The sequence below is a fragment of the Vicugna pacos genome, chromosome 9 (genome assembly GCF_048564905.1).
Source record: "Vicugna pacos chromosome 9, VicPac4, whole genome shotgun sequence".
Taxonomy (NCBI): Eukaryota; Metazoa; Chordata; class Mammalia; order Artiodactyla; family Camelidae; genus Vicugna; species Vicugna pacos.
This window is the reverse complement of record NC_132995.1, coordinates 5,065,310-5,083,558: the sequence shown is the minus strand read 5'-3', so window position 1 is coordinate 5,083,558 and position 18,249 is coordinate 5,065,310. Positions and strand designations below refer to the sequence as shown.

At 47.3% G+C, this 18,249-nt stretch overlaps 1 protein-coding gene across 5 annotated transcripts in view; it reads right to left on the bottom strand.

The window, feature by feature from the left end:
- Nucleotides 1-56: 56 nt before the first annotated feature.
- LOC102540736 (sialic acid-binding Ig-like lectin 6) overlaps nucleotides 57-18,249 on the bottom strand; it is a 42,637-nt gene continuing 24,444 nt past the window's right edge. For 2 of the 5 annotated variants that reach the window (XM_072968578.1, XM_072968579.1), the window contains 8 exons: nucleotides 7,962-8,046; nucleotides 7,073-7,882; nucleotides 6,829-6,876; nucleotides 6,044-6,301; nucleotides 4,809-4,902; nucleotides 4,398-4,473; nucleotides 1,945-2,114; nucleotides 57-1,619 (listed from right to left, as the gene is read on the bottom strand). In XM_072968578.1, coding sequence (XP_072824679.1) covers nucleotides 1,511-1,619; nucleotides 1,945-2,114; nucleotides 4,398-4,473; nucleotides 4,809-4,902; nucleotides 6,044-6,301; nucleotides 6,829-6,876; nucleotides 7,073-7,882; nucleotides 7,962-8,046 — 1,650 coding nt within the window. In that variant the 3' untranslated portion in view covers nucleotides 57-1,510. Of the gene's footprint in view, nucleotides 1,620-1,664; nucleotides 2,115-4,397; nucleotides 4,474-4,808; nucleotides 4,903-6,043; nucleotides 6,302-6,828; nucleotides 6,877-7,072; nucleotides 7,883-7,961; nucleotides 8,047-18,249 lie in introns of those variants that run through there. The other 3 variants (XM_072968581.1, XM_072968584.1, XM_072968580.1) reach the window with 3 other exon arrangements.

The window sequence follows — 18,249 nt, the reverse complement described above, 5'->3', positions numbered from 1 at the left end:
GTGACGAGGAGCTGTAATTCTGTGAGAATTTGTGTTTTGTGTGTTTTGAGATTCCATCTGCGGGTGCGACCATATTTAGAATTCTATATGTGGGGAGGAGAGTGAATTAAAACCTTTGATCTTCATGAAGTGCTCATTCTGAAGGATGCCATTTTCCACGCTTAGTGCTTGCACGGTGAAATCTTTTACCATCTTGTCGTTCGAACCTTTCTGTTTTAGCGCTGTTTCTTGTAAGTACAGGGAAGCAGGCTTTCATTCATGTATTATGTCCTTCGTTTCTTCCAAGCACAAAAGGATGAGACTGGCTCTCTACTGAGAGGAGAGAGAAAGAGGGGAACTTGACAAATCAAGACACTCCCCTCACTGGCCTGCACGGAGCAGGCAAGGCATTGCTCATGCAGACCTCTGGCCACGGGGTTCTGGTGCTCAGCACACGTGGGATGAAGACCGCCAGGCTGGGCATGATCACCACTGGGAACCAGCAGGATCTTTTGGGAATGAGTCTTGCTCCTGGATATGGAGAAAAGGTTTTGGCTGTGCAGCTGGTGGGTGTGGAGGAAGTGGTGGGGATCCTGGGAGAGTGGGACAGGCACTGGAGGGGGGCTCTCCTTAAATGGATTGACTGTCAGTTTTCAAAATGTGTTAGGACATTCTTGTTATTTGCTTTTCTATGTTTATTTTAGAATCAGCTTGTCAAGTTCTACCAAAGCACTCACTGAGAATTTGCGATTGCACTGAATTTGGCCATCAGTTTGGGGAAACTGGTCCCCTGACAATCCTGACTCTTCCAATCCATGAACATGATCTACATCTCCACTTAGTCAGGGCCTCTTTCATTTCTTTAAGCAGTATTTTACTATTTTCAAAGTACAGGACTTGCTTATATTTTAATTTCACATTTCGTGTTACTGTAACCTGCATCTTGAAAAAATACTCAATTTCTGATTGTCCTTGGCCAATATGTAGAATTGCAGAGGAATTTTGGAATTTGAACAAGTATCTTAACACCTGGCTAAACTCTCTCCTTGGTTTCAGAAGCTTCTTCGTGGATCACTTTAGATTTTGTATGCCCACAATTTTGTTGTCTGTGAATGAAGACCATTTTACTTCTTACTTCATGCATGAGATAGTTCTTATTTCTATTTCTCACACGTATTGCACTGGGGAGAACCTACAATACACCGTGTGACAGAAGAGGTGAGAGCAGCCGTCCTCGCCTTGTTTCCAGTCCTAGCGGGGAGAGCTCTGTGGGCTCTGGCACTGGGCCCTCCGTGCCTTAGGAGAAGTGGTTAGCAAAAACTTTCTGTTAAAACAGGCAACCAAAGTCCTGGCACAAGTCTGTGTTCAGAGTCCACAAAAAGCGACTTTTGTTAGCTGCCTTCTGTGTATCTTTCATTCTTCCACGACAATCTGGTTAGACACAGATGGTTGACCTGCTCTGCAGAACAGTGACGTGAGCCACAGAGAGCCAAAGGGACTCCCTCAGTAAGTGGCATGGACGGACTTGAACTCAGTGCCTTTGGTCCCAAGTCCTGTGGTCTTCCACGTACACCAGGGCACTCATACCATTGCCAAGAAAGTCATTCACTTTACAATAGTTGGAGGTGGAGTGTGATGGGCTGAAAACAATCATAAAATTAATCAATTGAAGTTCTAATCCCGGGTACTCCAGAATATGAATGTATTTGGGGATAGAGTCTTTAAAGAGGCAATTCAGTTAACAGGAGGTCATCAGGGTGGGCTCTAATCCAATACATCTGGTGTCCTTACAAGAAGAATAAATTAGGACACACATGCACACACACAGAAGGAAGACCATGTGAGGACACAGCGGGAAGATGGCCGTCTACAAGCCAAGGAGCGGGGCCTCAGAAGGAACCAACCCCGCTGACTCCTTGCTCTCAGACTTTCAGCCTCCAGAACTGTGAGACTGTGATTCCTCACTTGTGTGTCCTGATCTCTGAGTATTCAGTGTCCATGCCTTCCCGTCCCTGAGGCTTCAGCTTGTGAAATCTGAGGAAGGCGTAGTGCAGCTGGCATTCGTCTTGTGAGATGGGGCCAGCCCCAGCAGGGGCCGGGGAGTCTGCAGGGGTGTCTGTCCCGAACTGATGCTCCTGAGTGGAACAGAGAGAAGGGACTCAGAGCTGGGCAACAGGGTCTGGGAGAAAGCAGCCGAAGACCAGAATGGGACTGGGACTGATGCATGTTTATCATTTATTTACTCATTCAGTTATTCAAAAATAGTTGATAATTCAGATCGATCAGCCCTTGGTGAGTGTTTGTACTAATTGCATTATAGTCTTTTTAAAAAATGCTGGGAGAGGGTACTATTATCCTATTTGTTTTACAAATAGTAAAACTAAGGCTGGGGGAGGGTATAGCTCAGTGGTAGGGCGCGTGCCTAGCAAGCCTGAGGTCCTGGGTTCAATCCCCAGTACCGCCATTAAAAAAAAAAAAACACCCCAAAGCTAATTACCTCCTCACAAAAAAAGTATCCAGTGCTGTGTGTCAATTATATCTCAAACTGGAAGGAAGAAAATGATTTAAAAAAAAAACAACTAAGGCTAAGACAGATTATAAGCATTGCCCTGAAGACACGCATCTATATGTGCACCACTGAGCCAGGACTCAAAACCAGTTCTTTCTAACTGTGATGCCGTCCTTTGCTCAGGCTGTGTGAGGACTAGGTACTGTGCACGGTCCCTGCTATTATGTAACTTAGCGTTTTCTAGGAGAAGCAGTTACTAAACAAATAAAAAGCAGATACTTTTCAAGTGCTAAATTTGTGATAGGAGATATTTTGAAATAGAAATCCAGGGCGAGGGTAGTCAGGTACTAGAAGACAGACAGAGGTCAGATCTTGCAGTAAAAATGGTAACGGACCCCTCGCCCCTATCTTGCCACACCCTCAGGCTGTAGAAGCGTGAGACAGAACCCCTCCAACAGGAGCTCAGACAGGCAAAGACAACCTGTTCTCAGATTAGATTGCTGCCCAGCACAAAGAAGATAGGGAGAAGGCTGCCCATCTTAAGGAAGAGTAAGACGAAAATAAATGATAAATCAATGATGTCACTCTGCTACAGCCAAAACATGGAAAAGAAAGAAAAGGGTCTGTTGGGAACCAGGACTAAAGTCTCTGTATATGGATGAACCTCACCAATCAAAAGAGAGAGACAGTGGGGGTGGGAAGGGATAAATTGGAAGTTCGAGATTTGCAACTATTAACCACTATCTATAAAACAGATAAACAACAAGTTTCTTCTGTACAGCACAGGGAACTACATTCAATATCTTGTAGTAACCTATAATGAAAAAGAATGCGAAAACGAATATATGTTTGTATATGTATGACTCAACTGTTACGCTGTACCCCAGAAATTGACACAACATTGTAAACTGACTAGACTTCAATTAAAGAGAGAAATTTTATTAGAAAATGAGATCCAGCAATGTGGTTCTTCAGTGATTAATTCCAGAAGTATTTATGGAGGACCAACCGTGAATTAGGAGCTAGGCATTCCTCTAGACACTAGATTACAGCAGGGAATAAAACAGTAACAGCAGCAAGCCACTGTCCCGGGGACCTCCTTGCTGGGGGAGGGGGTGATTCTGACTGGCAGTGAGGAGGACTGCGCTTAGCATATGCCAGGGACTGCATTAAGCATGCCTCCTAATGGCTCATAGCTAGCCTGTGATACAGGTCCTACTAATATTTCCATGTCACAGAAAATAAACAGAGGTCAGAGACAGCACATCATTTGTCCAAGGGCACACAGCTTATAAGTAGGGAAAGACATGATTTGAATGCAAGCAGTCTTTTTTAAAAAAAAAATGTTTTGGAGGGGAGGTAAATAGGTTCTTATTTATTTACTTATTTATTTATTGGAGGGACTGGGGATTGAACCCAGGACCTCGTGCATGCTAAGCACACACTCTACCACTGAGCTCCACCCTCCCCGCAAAATGGGTGCATTTTATTATATGCAAAGTATGCCTCGATAAACAGGGCGGTAGACTTGAAAATGCAAAATGGGAATTGAGACTTTGGGGTGCCTCAGGCTCTCTACCCTACATCCTTGTACTCAGTGGGTCTGACACAGACTAGGCTGGGGCCACTACTCTTCCTCAGTAATCAACGCCCGAAGAAAAGGCCAATATTCCTACAAGAATACAATGATCTGACATATGAAGCATAAACACACCCAGGGAACCAACTGGACTCCACACATGTTCTGTGAGAAGCAGAAGTATCAGAGCAGCTGAATCAACCACTTACAGTAAGCACAGGTGGAATCCCAGGGAGGGCTGCGTGCTCACAGGGAAGTGCCCAAGGGCCCGTACCAAGCGCAGCACCCGAAAGGATGACACTGAATAGGAGGCCATGTCCCATCACTCACCCGGGAGCCGGAGCCCACGACTTGGCGCCTATCATCCATGCTTTGCACTGGCTGGGTCTCCCTGCGGGTCTTCACTCTAAGGGAAGAGCCCCGGGCCTTTCAGCCTGGTTATTTGGGGGTATGGGGTAGGCAGACCATCCCCTACTGCCTATGAAGAGCATGGAATGAGGGAGGTGGAGGTGGGTCCAGTCTCCAGGTGCTTCCCCCAAACCAAGAGCTGGACCAGGGGCTGGGAAGAGACCTTGTGTGTGGTCCAACTGGCTATGGGCTGATTCACACCATCACTCAACTTCCTTCCGTGGCTCAGGGTTATCCAGCCAGGGTCCTCCAGCTCAGGTTTTCTGAGATTCCATGACCTTATGCCCTTCCCACCACCCAGGCTTCTCCCTCCCTCCTGAGGCCTACACTCACCTGAAGATGAGGCAAAGGCTGAGAGAAAGCAGGACCATGAAGCCAGCTCCCCCAACAGCTCCCAGGACCCAGCTGGCCCTGGGCTGTGATTGACCTGTAGATAATTAGAGTTTTGTGTAAACTCCAACCCCAGTACATGGCATCTGCCCAGCAGGCCATTCCCTCTCTCTCTCCCTTTCTCTATCTCTCTCTCTGTGTGTGTGTATTCCTTTACTGTACCCACTTCCCATTCAGGGCTCAGACCTGTGGACCCTGGACCAAGCCCTCTTCCTGGGCTCAGGACTGAGAACCTTCTCCCCCAGCCACTCGGGTTGGGGCCTTGGGGGTGCTTCTCCTCCAAGGAGCTCCATCTCTCTGGGGCTGTTATGGGTTCCCCGTCCCCAAGTTCATATGCTGAAGTCCCCTCACACCCCAGTAACTCAGAATGTGCTCCTATTTGGAGATAGAGTCTTTACAGAGGTGATCAAGTGAAAAATGAGATCGTTAGGGTGGACTGTAATCCAATATGACTGATATCCTCATAAAAAGGGGAAATTTGGACACAGACACGCATGCAGAAAAAATAATGCCACGTAAACATGAAGGCAGAGATTGGGGTGATGCTCCCAAAAGACAAGGACTCCCAAAGATGGCCAGGAAACCCCCAGAAGCAAGGGGAGAAGGCTGGAACATTCTCACGGCCTCAGAAGGAATCAACCCTAACCATACCTTGGTCACAAGCTTCCAGGCCCCAGAGCTGGGAGACAATAAATCTCCATTGTTTAAGCCCTCAGTCTGAGGTACTTCATTATGACAGCCCTAGCAAACTAATGCAGGAGCCCAGGCTCCTCTTCCCCCAGACATCACCCCTCCGGAGCCCCCTGACCTGGCAGCAGCAGGACCCTGGCGCCCTGGGCCCCGTGGGCATTCTGAGCCTCGCAGCTGAGGCTGAGGCCGGAGCTGAGCCCCTCACTGAGGCTCAGGGAGCTGTTGGCCCAGGCCCCAGCCAAGCTGGAGGTGACCATGTAGGAGGCGTTGCTGAGGGTCCCCTCCAGCAGCCCCTCCCCCAGCCGCCAGCGCAGGGAGGGGGCCAGCTGGGCTCGGGAGGAGCAGCTGCAGTGCAGACCCCTGTCCTCCCAGGAGCAGGAGGGTCCCAGCAGCTGCGGGGGGTCTATGGGGAGGGGGGAGAAAGGTCAGCGGTCCCTCTTCCCTCCCCTGGACCCAGGTGTCCTGCCCCCAGTGGTCCCCACACTCACAGACCACGGAGAGGCTCAGAGAGAGATGCTGGGAGCCCAGCGGGTTCTGAGCTTGACAGGTGAATCCTCCTTCTTCTGCAGTCCCTACACCAGGCAGCTCCAGGATCGCCGTGCTGGAGATGGGGGTGGCGTTCAGGGCTGGGGACCCCCGGAACCAGCTCAGCTGCGCAGGGGGGTTGCTGTCAGTAACACAGAGCAGCTGCAGAGCCTGGCCCTCCAGGATGGGAAGGGATGAGGCATTTTGCAGAGTCTCGAGGGCTTTGGGGTAGAGAGGGAGAGAGAAAGAGATGGCGTGGGCAAAGCTGGCATCTCTCTCCTCCTGTGTGTCCACTCCAGTCCTGGGGAGAGGACAGGCAGAGTCCGGGCCCCAACCTTCAGAAGAGGCCCAGACGGTTTCCCTGGAGCTGCCCAGACTGCCCAGCACGCAGAGGGTAGAGGGCCCAGGACAGGGATACAGTAAGCAAACGTAGCTATGGGCCAAAGAAGAGCCTAAGGAAGCAGGAGGAGGTAAAACGGCAAAGAGAAGGACAAAGCAAGAGGGGTGTGACAACTTCCTTCGGATCTGGCCAGAGAAAGCTGTGGGTGAGCAGATTAGCTTCAGGGAGCTGAGCTTTGAGGGGGCGCCTGTGCTCTCCCCGCATCTGAGTGGGTCTGACAGTGGGTCTGGCTCCCTGTATATATCCCACTGAGTCCTCAGCCTGTTGGAGCTCTGAGATCCAACCAGGGTCTGCCCCGGCAGAGACCTGGGTTCCATCCAGCTCTGGAGACAAAAGGTTTTTTCCTACCTGGTCTGTTTCCTTGGAAGATGCTGATGGCCACGTTCTGTGGAGCATCTGGGACAGAAGGATATGACAGCATCAGTATCCATGGTGAGGGAAGGGGGGGCACTGGGACTTCCCCCAGGAGCCATGGAAACACGTATTGGGGGGGTCCCTTCCTGTTTAGCTACTGAGACCCCAATGTCAAGCCCTGCCCAGCTCTGCCTTGGCCCCCACCTTCAGGACCTGGGCATCCTCACCCCTCACTCACAGGTGACGTTGAGCTGGATGGTCCTTTCCACGATCACCCCAGTTGTGGGGAACATCACCTGACAGGTGACAGTTGTGCTGTGGTCCTGGGGCCGTGGGGTGAGGGTGAGCACTGAGGAGAGGAGGGTCTTGGGGCCCAGGGAGGTGAGGGCAGCTGATGTCCAGGAGAAGATGGGGGGTGTGCCCTGCTCACAGGCCCAGGGCACCGAGCAGGTCAGGTTCCTGGGGCAGCCAGACTCCAGGGTCTCCGGGATGGGGATGTGGGGTTTGTGGATCAGAGCTGGTGAGGAGAAACAGAAGAATGGGGTCCCTTGGCATGTTGCCAGCTTGCCCCAGGGTCTTGTCCTGGCGTCCCCATCCCAGCCCCAGGAGGAAGAGAACCTTGATTCTTCTATTTCCGATGCCCCATACCCCAGGGTCTTTCCCTGGGCCCCGACCATACCTGTCACCTTCAGAGAGAACATTTTATCTAGATATGAGTGTTTACTGAAGGATGTCTCCACGTGAAAGAAGTATGTCCCACTGTCCTCCATGCTGACGTCTCTGATGCTCAGGGAGCAGTTTTTGGTCCAGAAGTCCCCGAGGAGAAAGAACCGCCCCCGAGTCCTTTCATGCAGCTTCTGTTCGGGCTTGTTGGTGGCCACTGGAGGATCATGTGTTATATCTGCCCCTTTCTGGAACCAAAACATGTAGGAGGTTCCCAAAGACCAGGGGTAGGAAAATTTGCACGGCACAAGGACACACAGGCTCTCCTGCACAGTCACCGTCTCCGGTAGTTCCAGCTGGTAACTCAGCACTCGAACCAGGGGTGCTGGGGAGAGGGAGGTACTCAGCCTGGAGCCCCAGGGCCTCCCCCCAAGTGGCGGCCCCCCTCCCCTAGGCCCACTCACCTCCCCACAGCACAGGCAGCAGCAGCAGTTGTAGAAGGCACATCTCTTCCTCGTGCCCCCAGACAGTCTGCCTTCTGGAGTCCCTCTGAGGGAGAAGAGAAAGCTGCTGATACTGGAGGGCAACGGAAGCTTAGATAGGAAGCCTGTGGTGAAAACCACAGCCCTGAAGAGGGAACTTCAGACTCAGAGCGAGAGAGTCAGCTGTGATTGGCCCATTGAGATGGTTCAGCCCCATTTCTGCACGTGGAAGGTGAACCCTGAGGCTCAGAGTCCAAGGAAGGCAGCAAGGAAGGACAAGAACCCTCAAGTCCCACCTGCTGGGCTCCTGCACAATCAGCGGGTCCCCCCTGGCCAGCTCCCAGAGAGTTATGGCCTTGGGACCCCCACGGAGGTGACTTGCTAGGGGTGGACCTCAAGATAGCCTCTGTGGGCGCCAGGGGCAGGAAAGGGGCCAGAGGAGGCAAGAGAAGCAGCACATAGCTTTACTCATATCATGACAGCATGCATTTATTCACTCATTCACAAACTAACATTAAAAAAAAAAAGATGAGGATCAGTCCTGACCCTTGACTGGCTCAAGCACTGTTGGGAAGACAGACAAGCTCGATGTTTATCAGAGGGCAATGGGGAGCCATGGAAGGTTCTTGAGCAGGAAAAGGGGTAGAGTCACGTAGGTATCCACGTGTCCCTTCTGGGGCCATGTTGTAAGGAAGAGCTAGAGGGAGGGGACTGAAGGCCAAGAGGAAACCGTTGTGCTTGTTCAGGAAGAAGAGAGCCAAGCCTGAGTGGAGACAGCCGCCTTGGTGACGGACAGAAGGAGCCACTGAAGACACTTTTCTCGAAGTGAAATTTGAGGAAAGGTGTGGTGGGTGGGGAAAGAGGCGTCCAGAGTGGGAGGGTATAACTCAGTGATAGAGAGCACGTCCTCAGCATGCACGAGGTCCTGGGTTCAATCCCCAGGACCTCCACTAAAATAAGTAAATAATATAGTCCAATTCCCAGGTCTGAGATTTAAATGTATTTGTAATTCTTGTGGTCATACAAATGAATAAATAAATACCTAATTACCTCCCCCTATAATTAAAAAAAAAAAGGCATCTAGAGTGACTCCCTGATCCCTGACTCTAGCTATCAGGGGATGGAGGGGTAATTGCCAAGAGCAGGGTAAATGTGCAGGTCTGGGCTACGGGGAAAGTGGTAGAGAAGGTAGCAAAATTGGTTCTGGGGGTGGACACATTCACTGAGGGGGAGCAGAGGGCCCTCAGCAGACACACACACACACACACACACACACACACACACACTTATGCTTAATTGTAGGATAGAGGTAGGTGGAGGAGACAGATGGCCTGGCCATGGAGGCTTCAGGAGAGCAAGGTGGTTACTGATGATCCAGGTGAGGGTTTTTCTGGGGACAGATGGGAGAGGGCGGCAGCCAGACGGCAAGGAGCAGAGGGGTGATGCGAATGAGGGGATCTCCACAGACCACCTTTTGCCACCTCCCATTTGAGCTGGGCTCCCACTTCTGCCCTGAGCAGCAGAAACCCCACCTCTATCCCCGACCCAAAGGACAGTTTCTTTCCTTCCTGCACCATTTCCTTGGACGGGACCAACAGCCAGGTTCTTGGAGCTTTTGGAACAGAGAAGGAAAATATTTTTGACTTCCTTCATGGTGATATGGTGGCTTTAGCTTTTGTCTGGAAACACAGAAGGGTGTAGACGTGGGGACTGTCACGCTTTCTTCTTCCTTCTCGGGCCAGGCTTCTGGCCACGTGTCAAGTCATACAAGCCTGTGACTGGGTCCCTCCTTAGAGACCCAGGTGTCCTGACCACCACCCACAGGGGATGCTGAGCTGGATGGAGCTCAGCCCAGCTGGCCGAGAGCAAACCTGCACTGCTAGCGTCACAGTAGCTGATTAAAGCAACGGGTCCAAGTGAAAATAACAACGAAGCCTTTCACCACCTACTCGGGTGGTATAAGCAACTGTCTAAACAGGAAAAAGCACTCATTCCCCTATGTTCTGAAACAGCGCATAGGTGTTAAAGAAAAAAGTATGATTCTAACCATCAAGGAAAAAAATTATTTGTGAAACTTGTTAAGGAACGATGAAGCAGGCTCTTCAGGACCACTGTCTTAAGTGCAGGGAAGCCCCCTGCAATGGGGTTTTGCAAAGGGGAAAGAGATCAGGACCAACTCTGAGTACAATGTGAAGAAGTGCAAATTTATTGCCAAGGAGCAGGGTGGGGGTCAGTGGATGGAAAATTACTAACAGGGAACATCAGGGGAGAAGGGGGAATTCTGGCGAAACCGACCCACCAGGCTTCTTGCTGAAGGCAGGCCAGGGGATCAGACATCAGCTGGGGAGAGTGGAGGATGAGGAACTCCATCAGATACACAGAGTACGGGATTCTGGTTAAATCGACTTAGCAGGATTCTTGGGGGAAACAACTCGATGATGCAAAGGTGGACGCAGAAGTCCAAAAGTCAAGGGCTCGTGGATAAAGGGCTCAAAGAGCCTGGTTAGCATTTAGTGAAGAAGAAAATCTTTGTTGAGGGTCAGGTGGGCCACACAGACATGGGGGTCATCTCACAGATGAGAGACCCGGCACGAAAAGCTCTGGCGGGTCTGTGGACCCTGGGGTGGGGGCAGGGGGAGGAGTGGAAAAGTACTGAGTCCCGACTCAGAGTATGGAAAAGTGACTTCAAGTTTTCCTTCTCTTTCCTCGCATAAGGAGGCCTCAGTAGAGGTGAAGACCTCTGCCCAAGGCCTCAGATAAAGACCTAAGAGTGAAGGCATTGGGGCTAGGAATGCAAAACTGTAAACAGCATGACTGGCCAGTGCGGTCTGAGTCCTTCACTGCAACTCCATTTAGAGACTCCCGTGCACTGACAGCACCCCTGTGAGGTCAGCCAAGGAAAGCCTTTGTATTTGCCTCTGATTGGGCCTGAAAAATCACATATAGGTTTGTAGCCATGGGCTGAACCCCTCAGATGGTTCCACTCATAGATCGATCACCTCCCAGGAAGGTCACCTGACATGTAAAGCTGGTGTCATGATCTTGGGACCCCACATATGGGTGAGTAGTAAGGAATGGGGGCTTTGGGGAACTCTGAATGAACAACCATCCTCCTGTAGGACCCTGGACTGGCAAAATGCTGTTTAGACTCCAAGATGGTTCAAAGGTTAAAGGGGTGTAGACCTGGGGTATCTGGTACAAGCTGGAGAGGAGAGTCAGACTCAGATCCCAGAGAGGAGACCCTGAGACTCCATCTCAGCTCCCCCCAGGGTCCTGAACCCTCCAGATAAGGAGCATGCGTGTTCCTGTCTCGGTTTCTCTCCTGGGGATCCCTGACTGCTCGTCACATTCAGAGACACTGGGAGTCATTTCCCAGTATTTCGCTACCCTGAACCAGTCCCATTTTCCTGCATCCTGGAAAGCCTGATGCTTAGAGAGGAACAGTGGGCCCCTGGATCTCAGAAGAGGTTGAATTGGCCTCAGATTCTTTCTTCCAGATTTTGATGAGGTCTGTGGCCAGAAGGGAATTACCGTGTCTGTTGGCCACTTTCAGGATCTGAAGGTGGATGTCAAGGGGGCTAAAGTCAGTCCAGAAAAGCCCTGGGTTGGAATGGAAAATGGGGCTGGTCACCCAGGCCCTCCTTTGCCATCACTGACTAAAGCTTACTGATCGCACCTGCATCACCCTCCAGGGACCACTGCAGGAAACAGAGGCTCTGGCCGCAGCCCTGCCCAGAAACCTCATCCTCAGATTTGCTGCCCTCACAGTTTGTGGCCACAGCAGCTGCAGCATCTCTGGGTTGCAAAAGGTAATCTGGATTCTCTTGACACCATCTGATTATCCTCTCCCAGCCTGGAGGTAGGGGTGACCATGGAGACACTCTCTGATTGAAGCATGTGGTTTCTGTGTCAAACTTCTCCCTTTACCAGAAATAACACCTCTCTTCCTTGGGCCACTACAGGGGAAGTGAAAGCTGAGTTCTTCTCTCCTGGGACCACAACCAGACAGACCCTGCCTTCTTCCTGTACCCTGAGACCCCGGCTCTCACCTCCTGAAGATCAGCCCCCATTTCCCTCATGAGAAATATGGAGTCTGAGGGTCTATTTTCCCCAAATTGGTTTCTTGGAGCCTCGCTTATGGGAACAGAGGAGTGAGAGACCAAGATTCTTCTGGGATCGAATCCTCTCTTTGTTGGACCCACCCCAGGGCTGGAGTATCCTGGAGGCTGCAGGAAGCTTTGGGTGAACTCTTGATTTTAGCTTCAGGGAGAGACCTTATGGACAGAGGCTGGGACTGAGCCTGGAGCCCTGACTCCAGCCCGACTTGTTTGAGCCATTTGGGTTCGTGGTGAGACAGAACTTGTGACTGTGAGTCCTGCACAAACATGCACAGAATCTCCCTCCCTAGCATCTCCACAGCCTCCACAATTCCTCTCCTCCATGACGTGACCACATAACCTCCCTCCCCTTACTTATCTGCCTCTTGTAGCCTCTAGGTCTGCCACTGACAGCCCTCCATCCCTGAGGTCACAGGACTCCTTCCCCAGTCTAAGCAAGGTCTCTCAAATGCCTCAACACTTTGAATGTCTTCTGTTGCTTCTAAAGACAAAGCCTCAGTCAGCCTCCTGATATTTCATGCCTTCATTTATCTGACAGACACTGAGGCACAAAAAATTATAATCTCTCAGGATTTGGCACAAAGTTAGAGTCGGTAAAAGCTGCAGTAAAAATCCGACAATATACAAGAAGTTTGATTCTCTGACACCCATCTTTTGGTGACATTTTATACTGCTTCTTTCCCCCAGAGCTCAATATTCATAAATAAGTGAGAGAAAGAAAGGAAGCGGGCAGGGGAGGATAGAAGGGTAGAGGGAGGGAGAGGGAGAAAGACTTCATATCAGGACCCCAGGCCTTTTCCAATTCTCCCTTCCATCGCAGCCTACCCACAGAGAGACTGCTCTTTCCAACCAAGGCAACGTCTGGTCCCCAGGAAGCAGAGACTGCGCTGTCCGTGGTGCTGAAGCAAGATTGGGTCTTCAGTTTAGGAATAACTGGATTGTGCAGAAGGGCCTGACAAGACAGGAACTAGATCTGGACCTCAGGCTAGGAAAGCAGCTGAGTCAGGACTCGGAGCCCAAGAAGGAGAAATTCAAGGAGGGGCCGGCCCTCTAGACTTGGGGCTGGGATTCCCCCAAACCCCTGTTTCTTTCTTCTTCTTTACCCTCTAGGAAGTCCTGTGGGCTCTGCCAAGCCACTGAATCAAAATCAGCCTATCTCGACTGAGAAAAATAAAGCCCTATTTGTAATGTTCCTGAAAGTCAGCCTTGTTTGTAACTTAGAGAAAAATGCCTTTCTAATGGATAACAGTATGTGGAGATAATTCCCCCAATTCCATTTGACGCCAACATGATATTTCCCAAAGTCATTCAAATCTCCCGACAACACGTGAGAGTGCCTGGCATTACTGACTTTTTTCCCTTTTGTTAATTCAAGGTTAGAGAAACAGAGTTACATCTTTACTTTGCATCGCTGTAACTATAAACATTGTCCATCTTTTAAAATTAACTGCAATCTTTCTTTGTGAATTATTCATTCAAAGGGTTTACACAGAGGGACCTTGATGTTTTCCTTACAGCTTCTCTAAAGATTCTGATCTCATCCCTACTATTAACCTTGGAGAATGATATATTCTTACCAACAAAATATGCATCCCTAAATTTCAAAGTTTAGGTTTTGCTATTTTTGACCTCCATGTAATGTCATCATACAGTCTGTATTTCTTTTTTTTTCTGGGTACTTCCACTCGATATTAGTTTTAAGTTAATTTTTTATGGTAACGTGTATAACGTGCAGAAGACACAAATGGCTAAGTGTGTAGCTCAGCGATTTATCAGAGAGCAAATGCAGTCAGTTCACAAAACAGAGTACTGCCAGCTCCCAAAATGGCACAACAGTCTATGCTCCCATCATCAGAGCATGAGGTTCCTGCTTCCTCACATATTTGCCTTACTTGCTGTTATCTGCCACCTTGATTTTCTGATCTGATGTGTGTACAGTAGTATCTCGTTTCTGTTGAATCTCATTTTTTTTCAACTACCAGTGAGTTGGAGCATCTCAGTGCGGACTTGTTTTGCATTCATGCTTCCACATTTGTGAAATAAAAATTCATGCCCTTTGCTTATTTTTATGTTGGCTGGTTTTCCTTCTTGTTGATTTGTGGGAGATTTGGTACATTCTCGTTTAAAAGCTCCTGTAAGCTTAAATGAAGATTGCTCTCATTCTGTAATTTCTTGATTCAATTTACCTGAATTGTTCTCTATTTGATGGGAATCTTCATTTTGGTGCAATCAAATCTCTCATACAAATCAATCTTTTATTTCCCTGGTAGGTAAACTGAGTATTCCTTGAGCTTCAAAAACAATTATTCTCTCATTTATGAATACTGAGCTCTGGGGGAAAGAAGCAATATAAAATGTCACCAAAAGATGGGTGTCAGAGAATCAAACTTCTTGTATCTTGTCAGATTTTTATTACAGTTTTTACTGTGATTATATACATATAAAATGCATAAAGTGCATAGCCATACAGGTGACATTAGCCAAATGGTTAGAAAGCAAAAATTAGTGTAAACACAACACAGATCATATAATAAAACACTAATGACCTCTCCAGATGCCCCTTTTGTGTGTCCCTCAGATCACAACGCTCTGTGTAACCCTCCTAAAAGTATCCATGCTCCTGGATACCTGAGCGTGGACAAATCTCAGAAGAAAAAAAAAGTAGGAGCCCCAGGGACAGTTCTCCAGAACGTGAGGGAAGACACAGGAAGCAGCAGATTCTGGACTCGCCTCTGACCAAGGATCCCCACTGTTCACCAGATGTATGGTTTCCTGCCACATGGCCCGTGCCCCCTCTTTCTCCTGCTCATATCTAGCCATCTGCCTGCTGTAACAATTATTGCCCCCTAGGTTTATTTAGGGTGACAATGTATACATTATAACATATATAATATGCACATAAACACATTTCTATTTATGTTTATATTTAGTTTGCATTTATATTTACATATAATTCTGCCACAGTTTCCTCTCTTTGCCTGTAACCTCCACACTTCCATACACACTCCTTTTCTCTTGCCTTATAGGATTAATTTCCTTACTTGAAAATTTCAGACCCTTTCTCTCCACGGTTGTCTCTGCTCTCCTATTCCTTCCTCTCGGCATGCTTTTCAACTTTAAAATCACGAGATGTCTACTTATACTTGATGGGAATAACAGGGGTCCTTGGGCAGACAAAGAAAAGCAGGAACCTCTGGACTGACAGGAAACCACACATTTTGGGGTGACAAGGGTCCACTAGGCAGATAAAAAAAAGATGGGACAGACAGGAATCTCTGCCATCTGAATGTAATCTTTTTCTCATTATGCCCCCATTACAATAAAATTAGCTTTGCAGACAAGAAGTATTCATCATGCACCAATGCATGACACTTCCGATCAAGACTAAATAAGGACAGGGGTGGGAAGGAATAAATTGGGAGTTTGAGATTTGTATATACTAACTAATATAACATAAATATATATGTATATATATAAAATAGATAAACAGCAAGTTTATACTGTATAGCACAGGGAAGTATATTCAATATCTTGTAGCAACTTATGGTTAAGAAAAATATAAAAATGAATATATGTATGTTCATATATGACTGAAGGTGGAGCTGGGGTGGAAATCAGGAAATATGACCCCGAACTCCTCCATCCCCAGTGAATATTCTGCCCATTCATTTTCACACCCCATATAACCAGCTAGCCAAAGAAACTAATGGCAGCTACTACCCTGAGTCTGCCAACCTCCCCTTGAGAGCGTACTATCACTTAATAAATTCTCACTTTACTTTCTTGATCTCCTTGTCTCTTCTCTGAATTCCTTCTACAAATAGACAAGAACTTACTCTCTGGTAACATAATCAAGCAGAAAGCATTTCTTTGAGATCAGAGAATTGCAATTCAAAGCATAGGGCACACAGATTCAGGAAGCGACCCACAGAGTTTCCCATAAAGGACTAACAGTCAGGAGCAAAGAAGGGAGGTTTGCGTTACAAAGAATTTTAATTGAAGTTGGAGGCAGAAGCTAATCTTGGCTGAACAAGATTGAGTGCTAAGGCTATGACTAGAGGGTGGAAAAATCCGTTGCTGTGACAAGCTGCAGGTGTTCTTGCAGAGACCTTGAAATATTTGTGGTTTGGCCCAGTTTAAAAGTTCATGCTTCCACCTGGTGGGGATGTGTGCAAGGTCCCGCCTCTTAATGGCCTCCTCCCAGCTCCATTTAAAAGCCCCTTGACATAAGTGACTCCATTTTAGTTCACATTTCACAACATTACATACATTTTCAGAGTTGGGAATGCCAGAGTGCTAAGCAAAGAGTTACAAGCTTATAAGCTTTAAAGCTTAAAGACTTATAAATTCAACTATATAAAACAAAATTTGGATGGCAAATCCAAGCTAAACCAAATCAAAAGACAATGACAAATTAGAAAAAGATACTCATGATCATATTATAGACTAATGATTGTATTTCCTAATATAAAAAGAACTTGTCCAAATCCTTAAGAAAAGAAACAGAAGCCAATAATGATGGAAACTGACATGAAAAGCCAGTTTACCGAAAGGCAGAACAGAATAGAATGGAAAATATGAATGGTTATGAAACCTATTTTAAAATGCTCACCTTCATGCCTAACAAGAGAAATTCAGGTTCAAACTATGAGAGGGTACTTTTTTTTTATGGGTAAAATCGGAAAGCTCAAAATCAGTGCTAATGTACTCTGCTGTTGAGGTTGGAGTGAAGCAGAGACTCTCATCACATTGCAGGGGGTGGGGATGCAAATTGGTACAACCTCGTGGAGAGTCATTTGGCTATATCTATAAACACTGGTTAAAGCATGTGTCCCCTAAGGAATTCAAATTCATACAGACATTTTAGCATACACACATACCTTGGAGATATTTCAGGTTCAGTTCCAGACCACCCCCAAAAAGCAATTAGCTCAGTAAGTCGAGCCACACAGATATTTTTGGTTTTCCAGTGCATATAAAAGTTATGTTTTAAAATAGACAAACAAAATGTATGTATATGTATGACTGAAACATTATGCCACACACCAGAAACTTACACAACACTGCAAATTGACTATACTACAATCTTTTTGAGAAAAGTAAATGAAGTGAAATAAAAACAAGGACCTACTGCATAGCACAGAGAACTTTATTCAGTATCTTGTAATAACATATAATGGAAAAGAATCTGAAGAAAAATGTATGTATATGTATTAGTGAATCGTTTTGCTTTACACCAGAAACTAACATTGTAAATCAACTATACTACAATTTAAAAAAATGTTTTAAATAAAAGTTATTTTTACACTATGTAGTCTATTAACTGTACAATAGCATTCTGTCTAAAAAATACAATGTACATAACTTAACTCAAAAATACTTTATTGCTAAAAAATCCTAACCATCATTTGAGTCATCAGAGAGTCATCATCTTTTTTGCAATAGTAACACCAAAATTCACTATCTCAGATCACCATAACAAATATAATAATGAAAAAGTTTGAAATACTTTTGAGAATTAGCAAAATGTGACACAGAGACATGAAGTGAGCAAATGCTGTTGGACAATGGCACTGATAGACTTGCTCAAGGCAAGGCTGCCACAAACATTTAATTCTTGAAAAAAAAAATGCAATACCTGTGAAGCCCAACAAGCAAGGCATGCACAGAGAGAATTTATCCTTAGATACTTTCCAAAAGCCACCTCATTAACAGAACAGAAGACACTCATTTTATGGCTCTCAACACTTAGGAAATATCCAGGTTTTTAGGCGTTCTCTGCCCCAAGCTCAACCAACACCTTTGGGCTCTCAATGCTCCTTTTGCCTCTCTGGGCAGAGGGAGTTGTGGGACGGAAAAGGGCGCAGGATACCTGGATTCTGAGGGTGGGACAATAAATCAGTGTGAAAAATAAAGAGAAAAGGTACTTTCCAGAATATGCAATGCTATTGTCTCCTAGAAATAGATATATACACCATATTTAAGACATTGCCAAGACTAACTTTGAGATTGCCTGATGCCTTCCCTGGCTGTACGGAATGAAGGCTCTTTAAAAATGGCGGCCTCCAGTATCAAAGCCATATGGGCCCCGCCATGTCGTTCTCCAGACAATCCCTGAAAGAAAGTGAACCGCGGACTAGAAATAAGGGTAA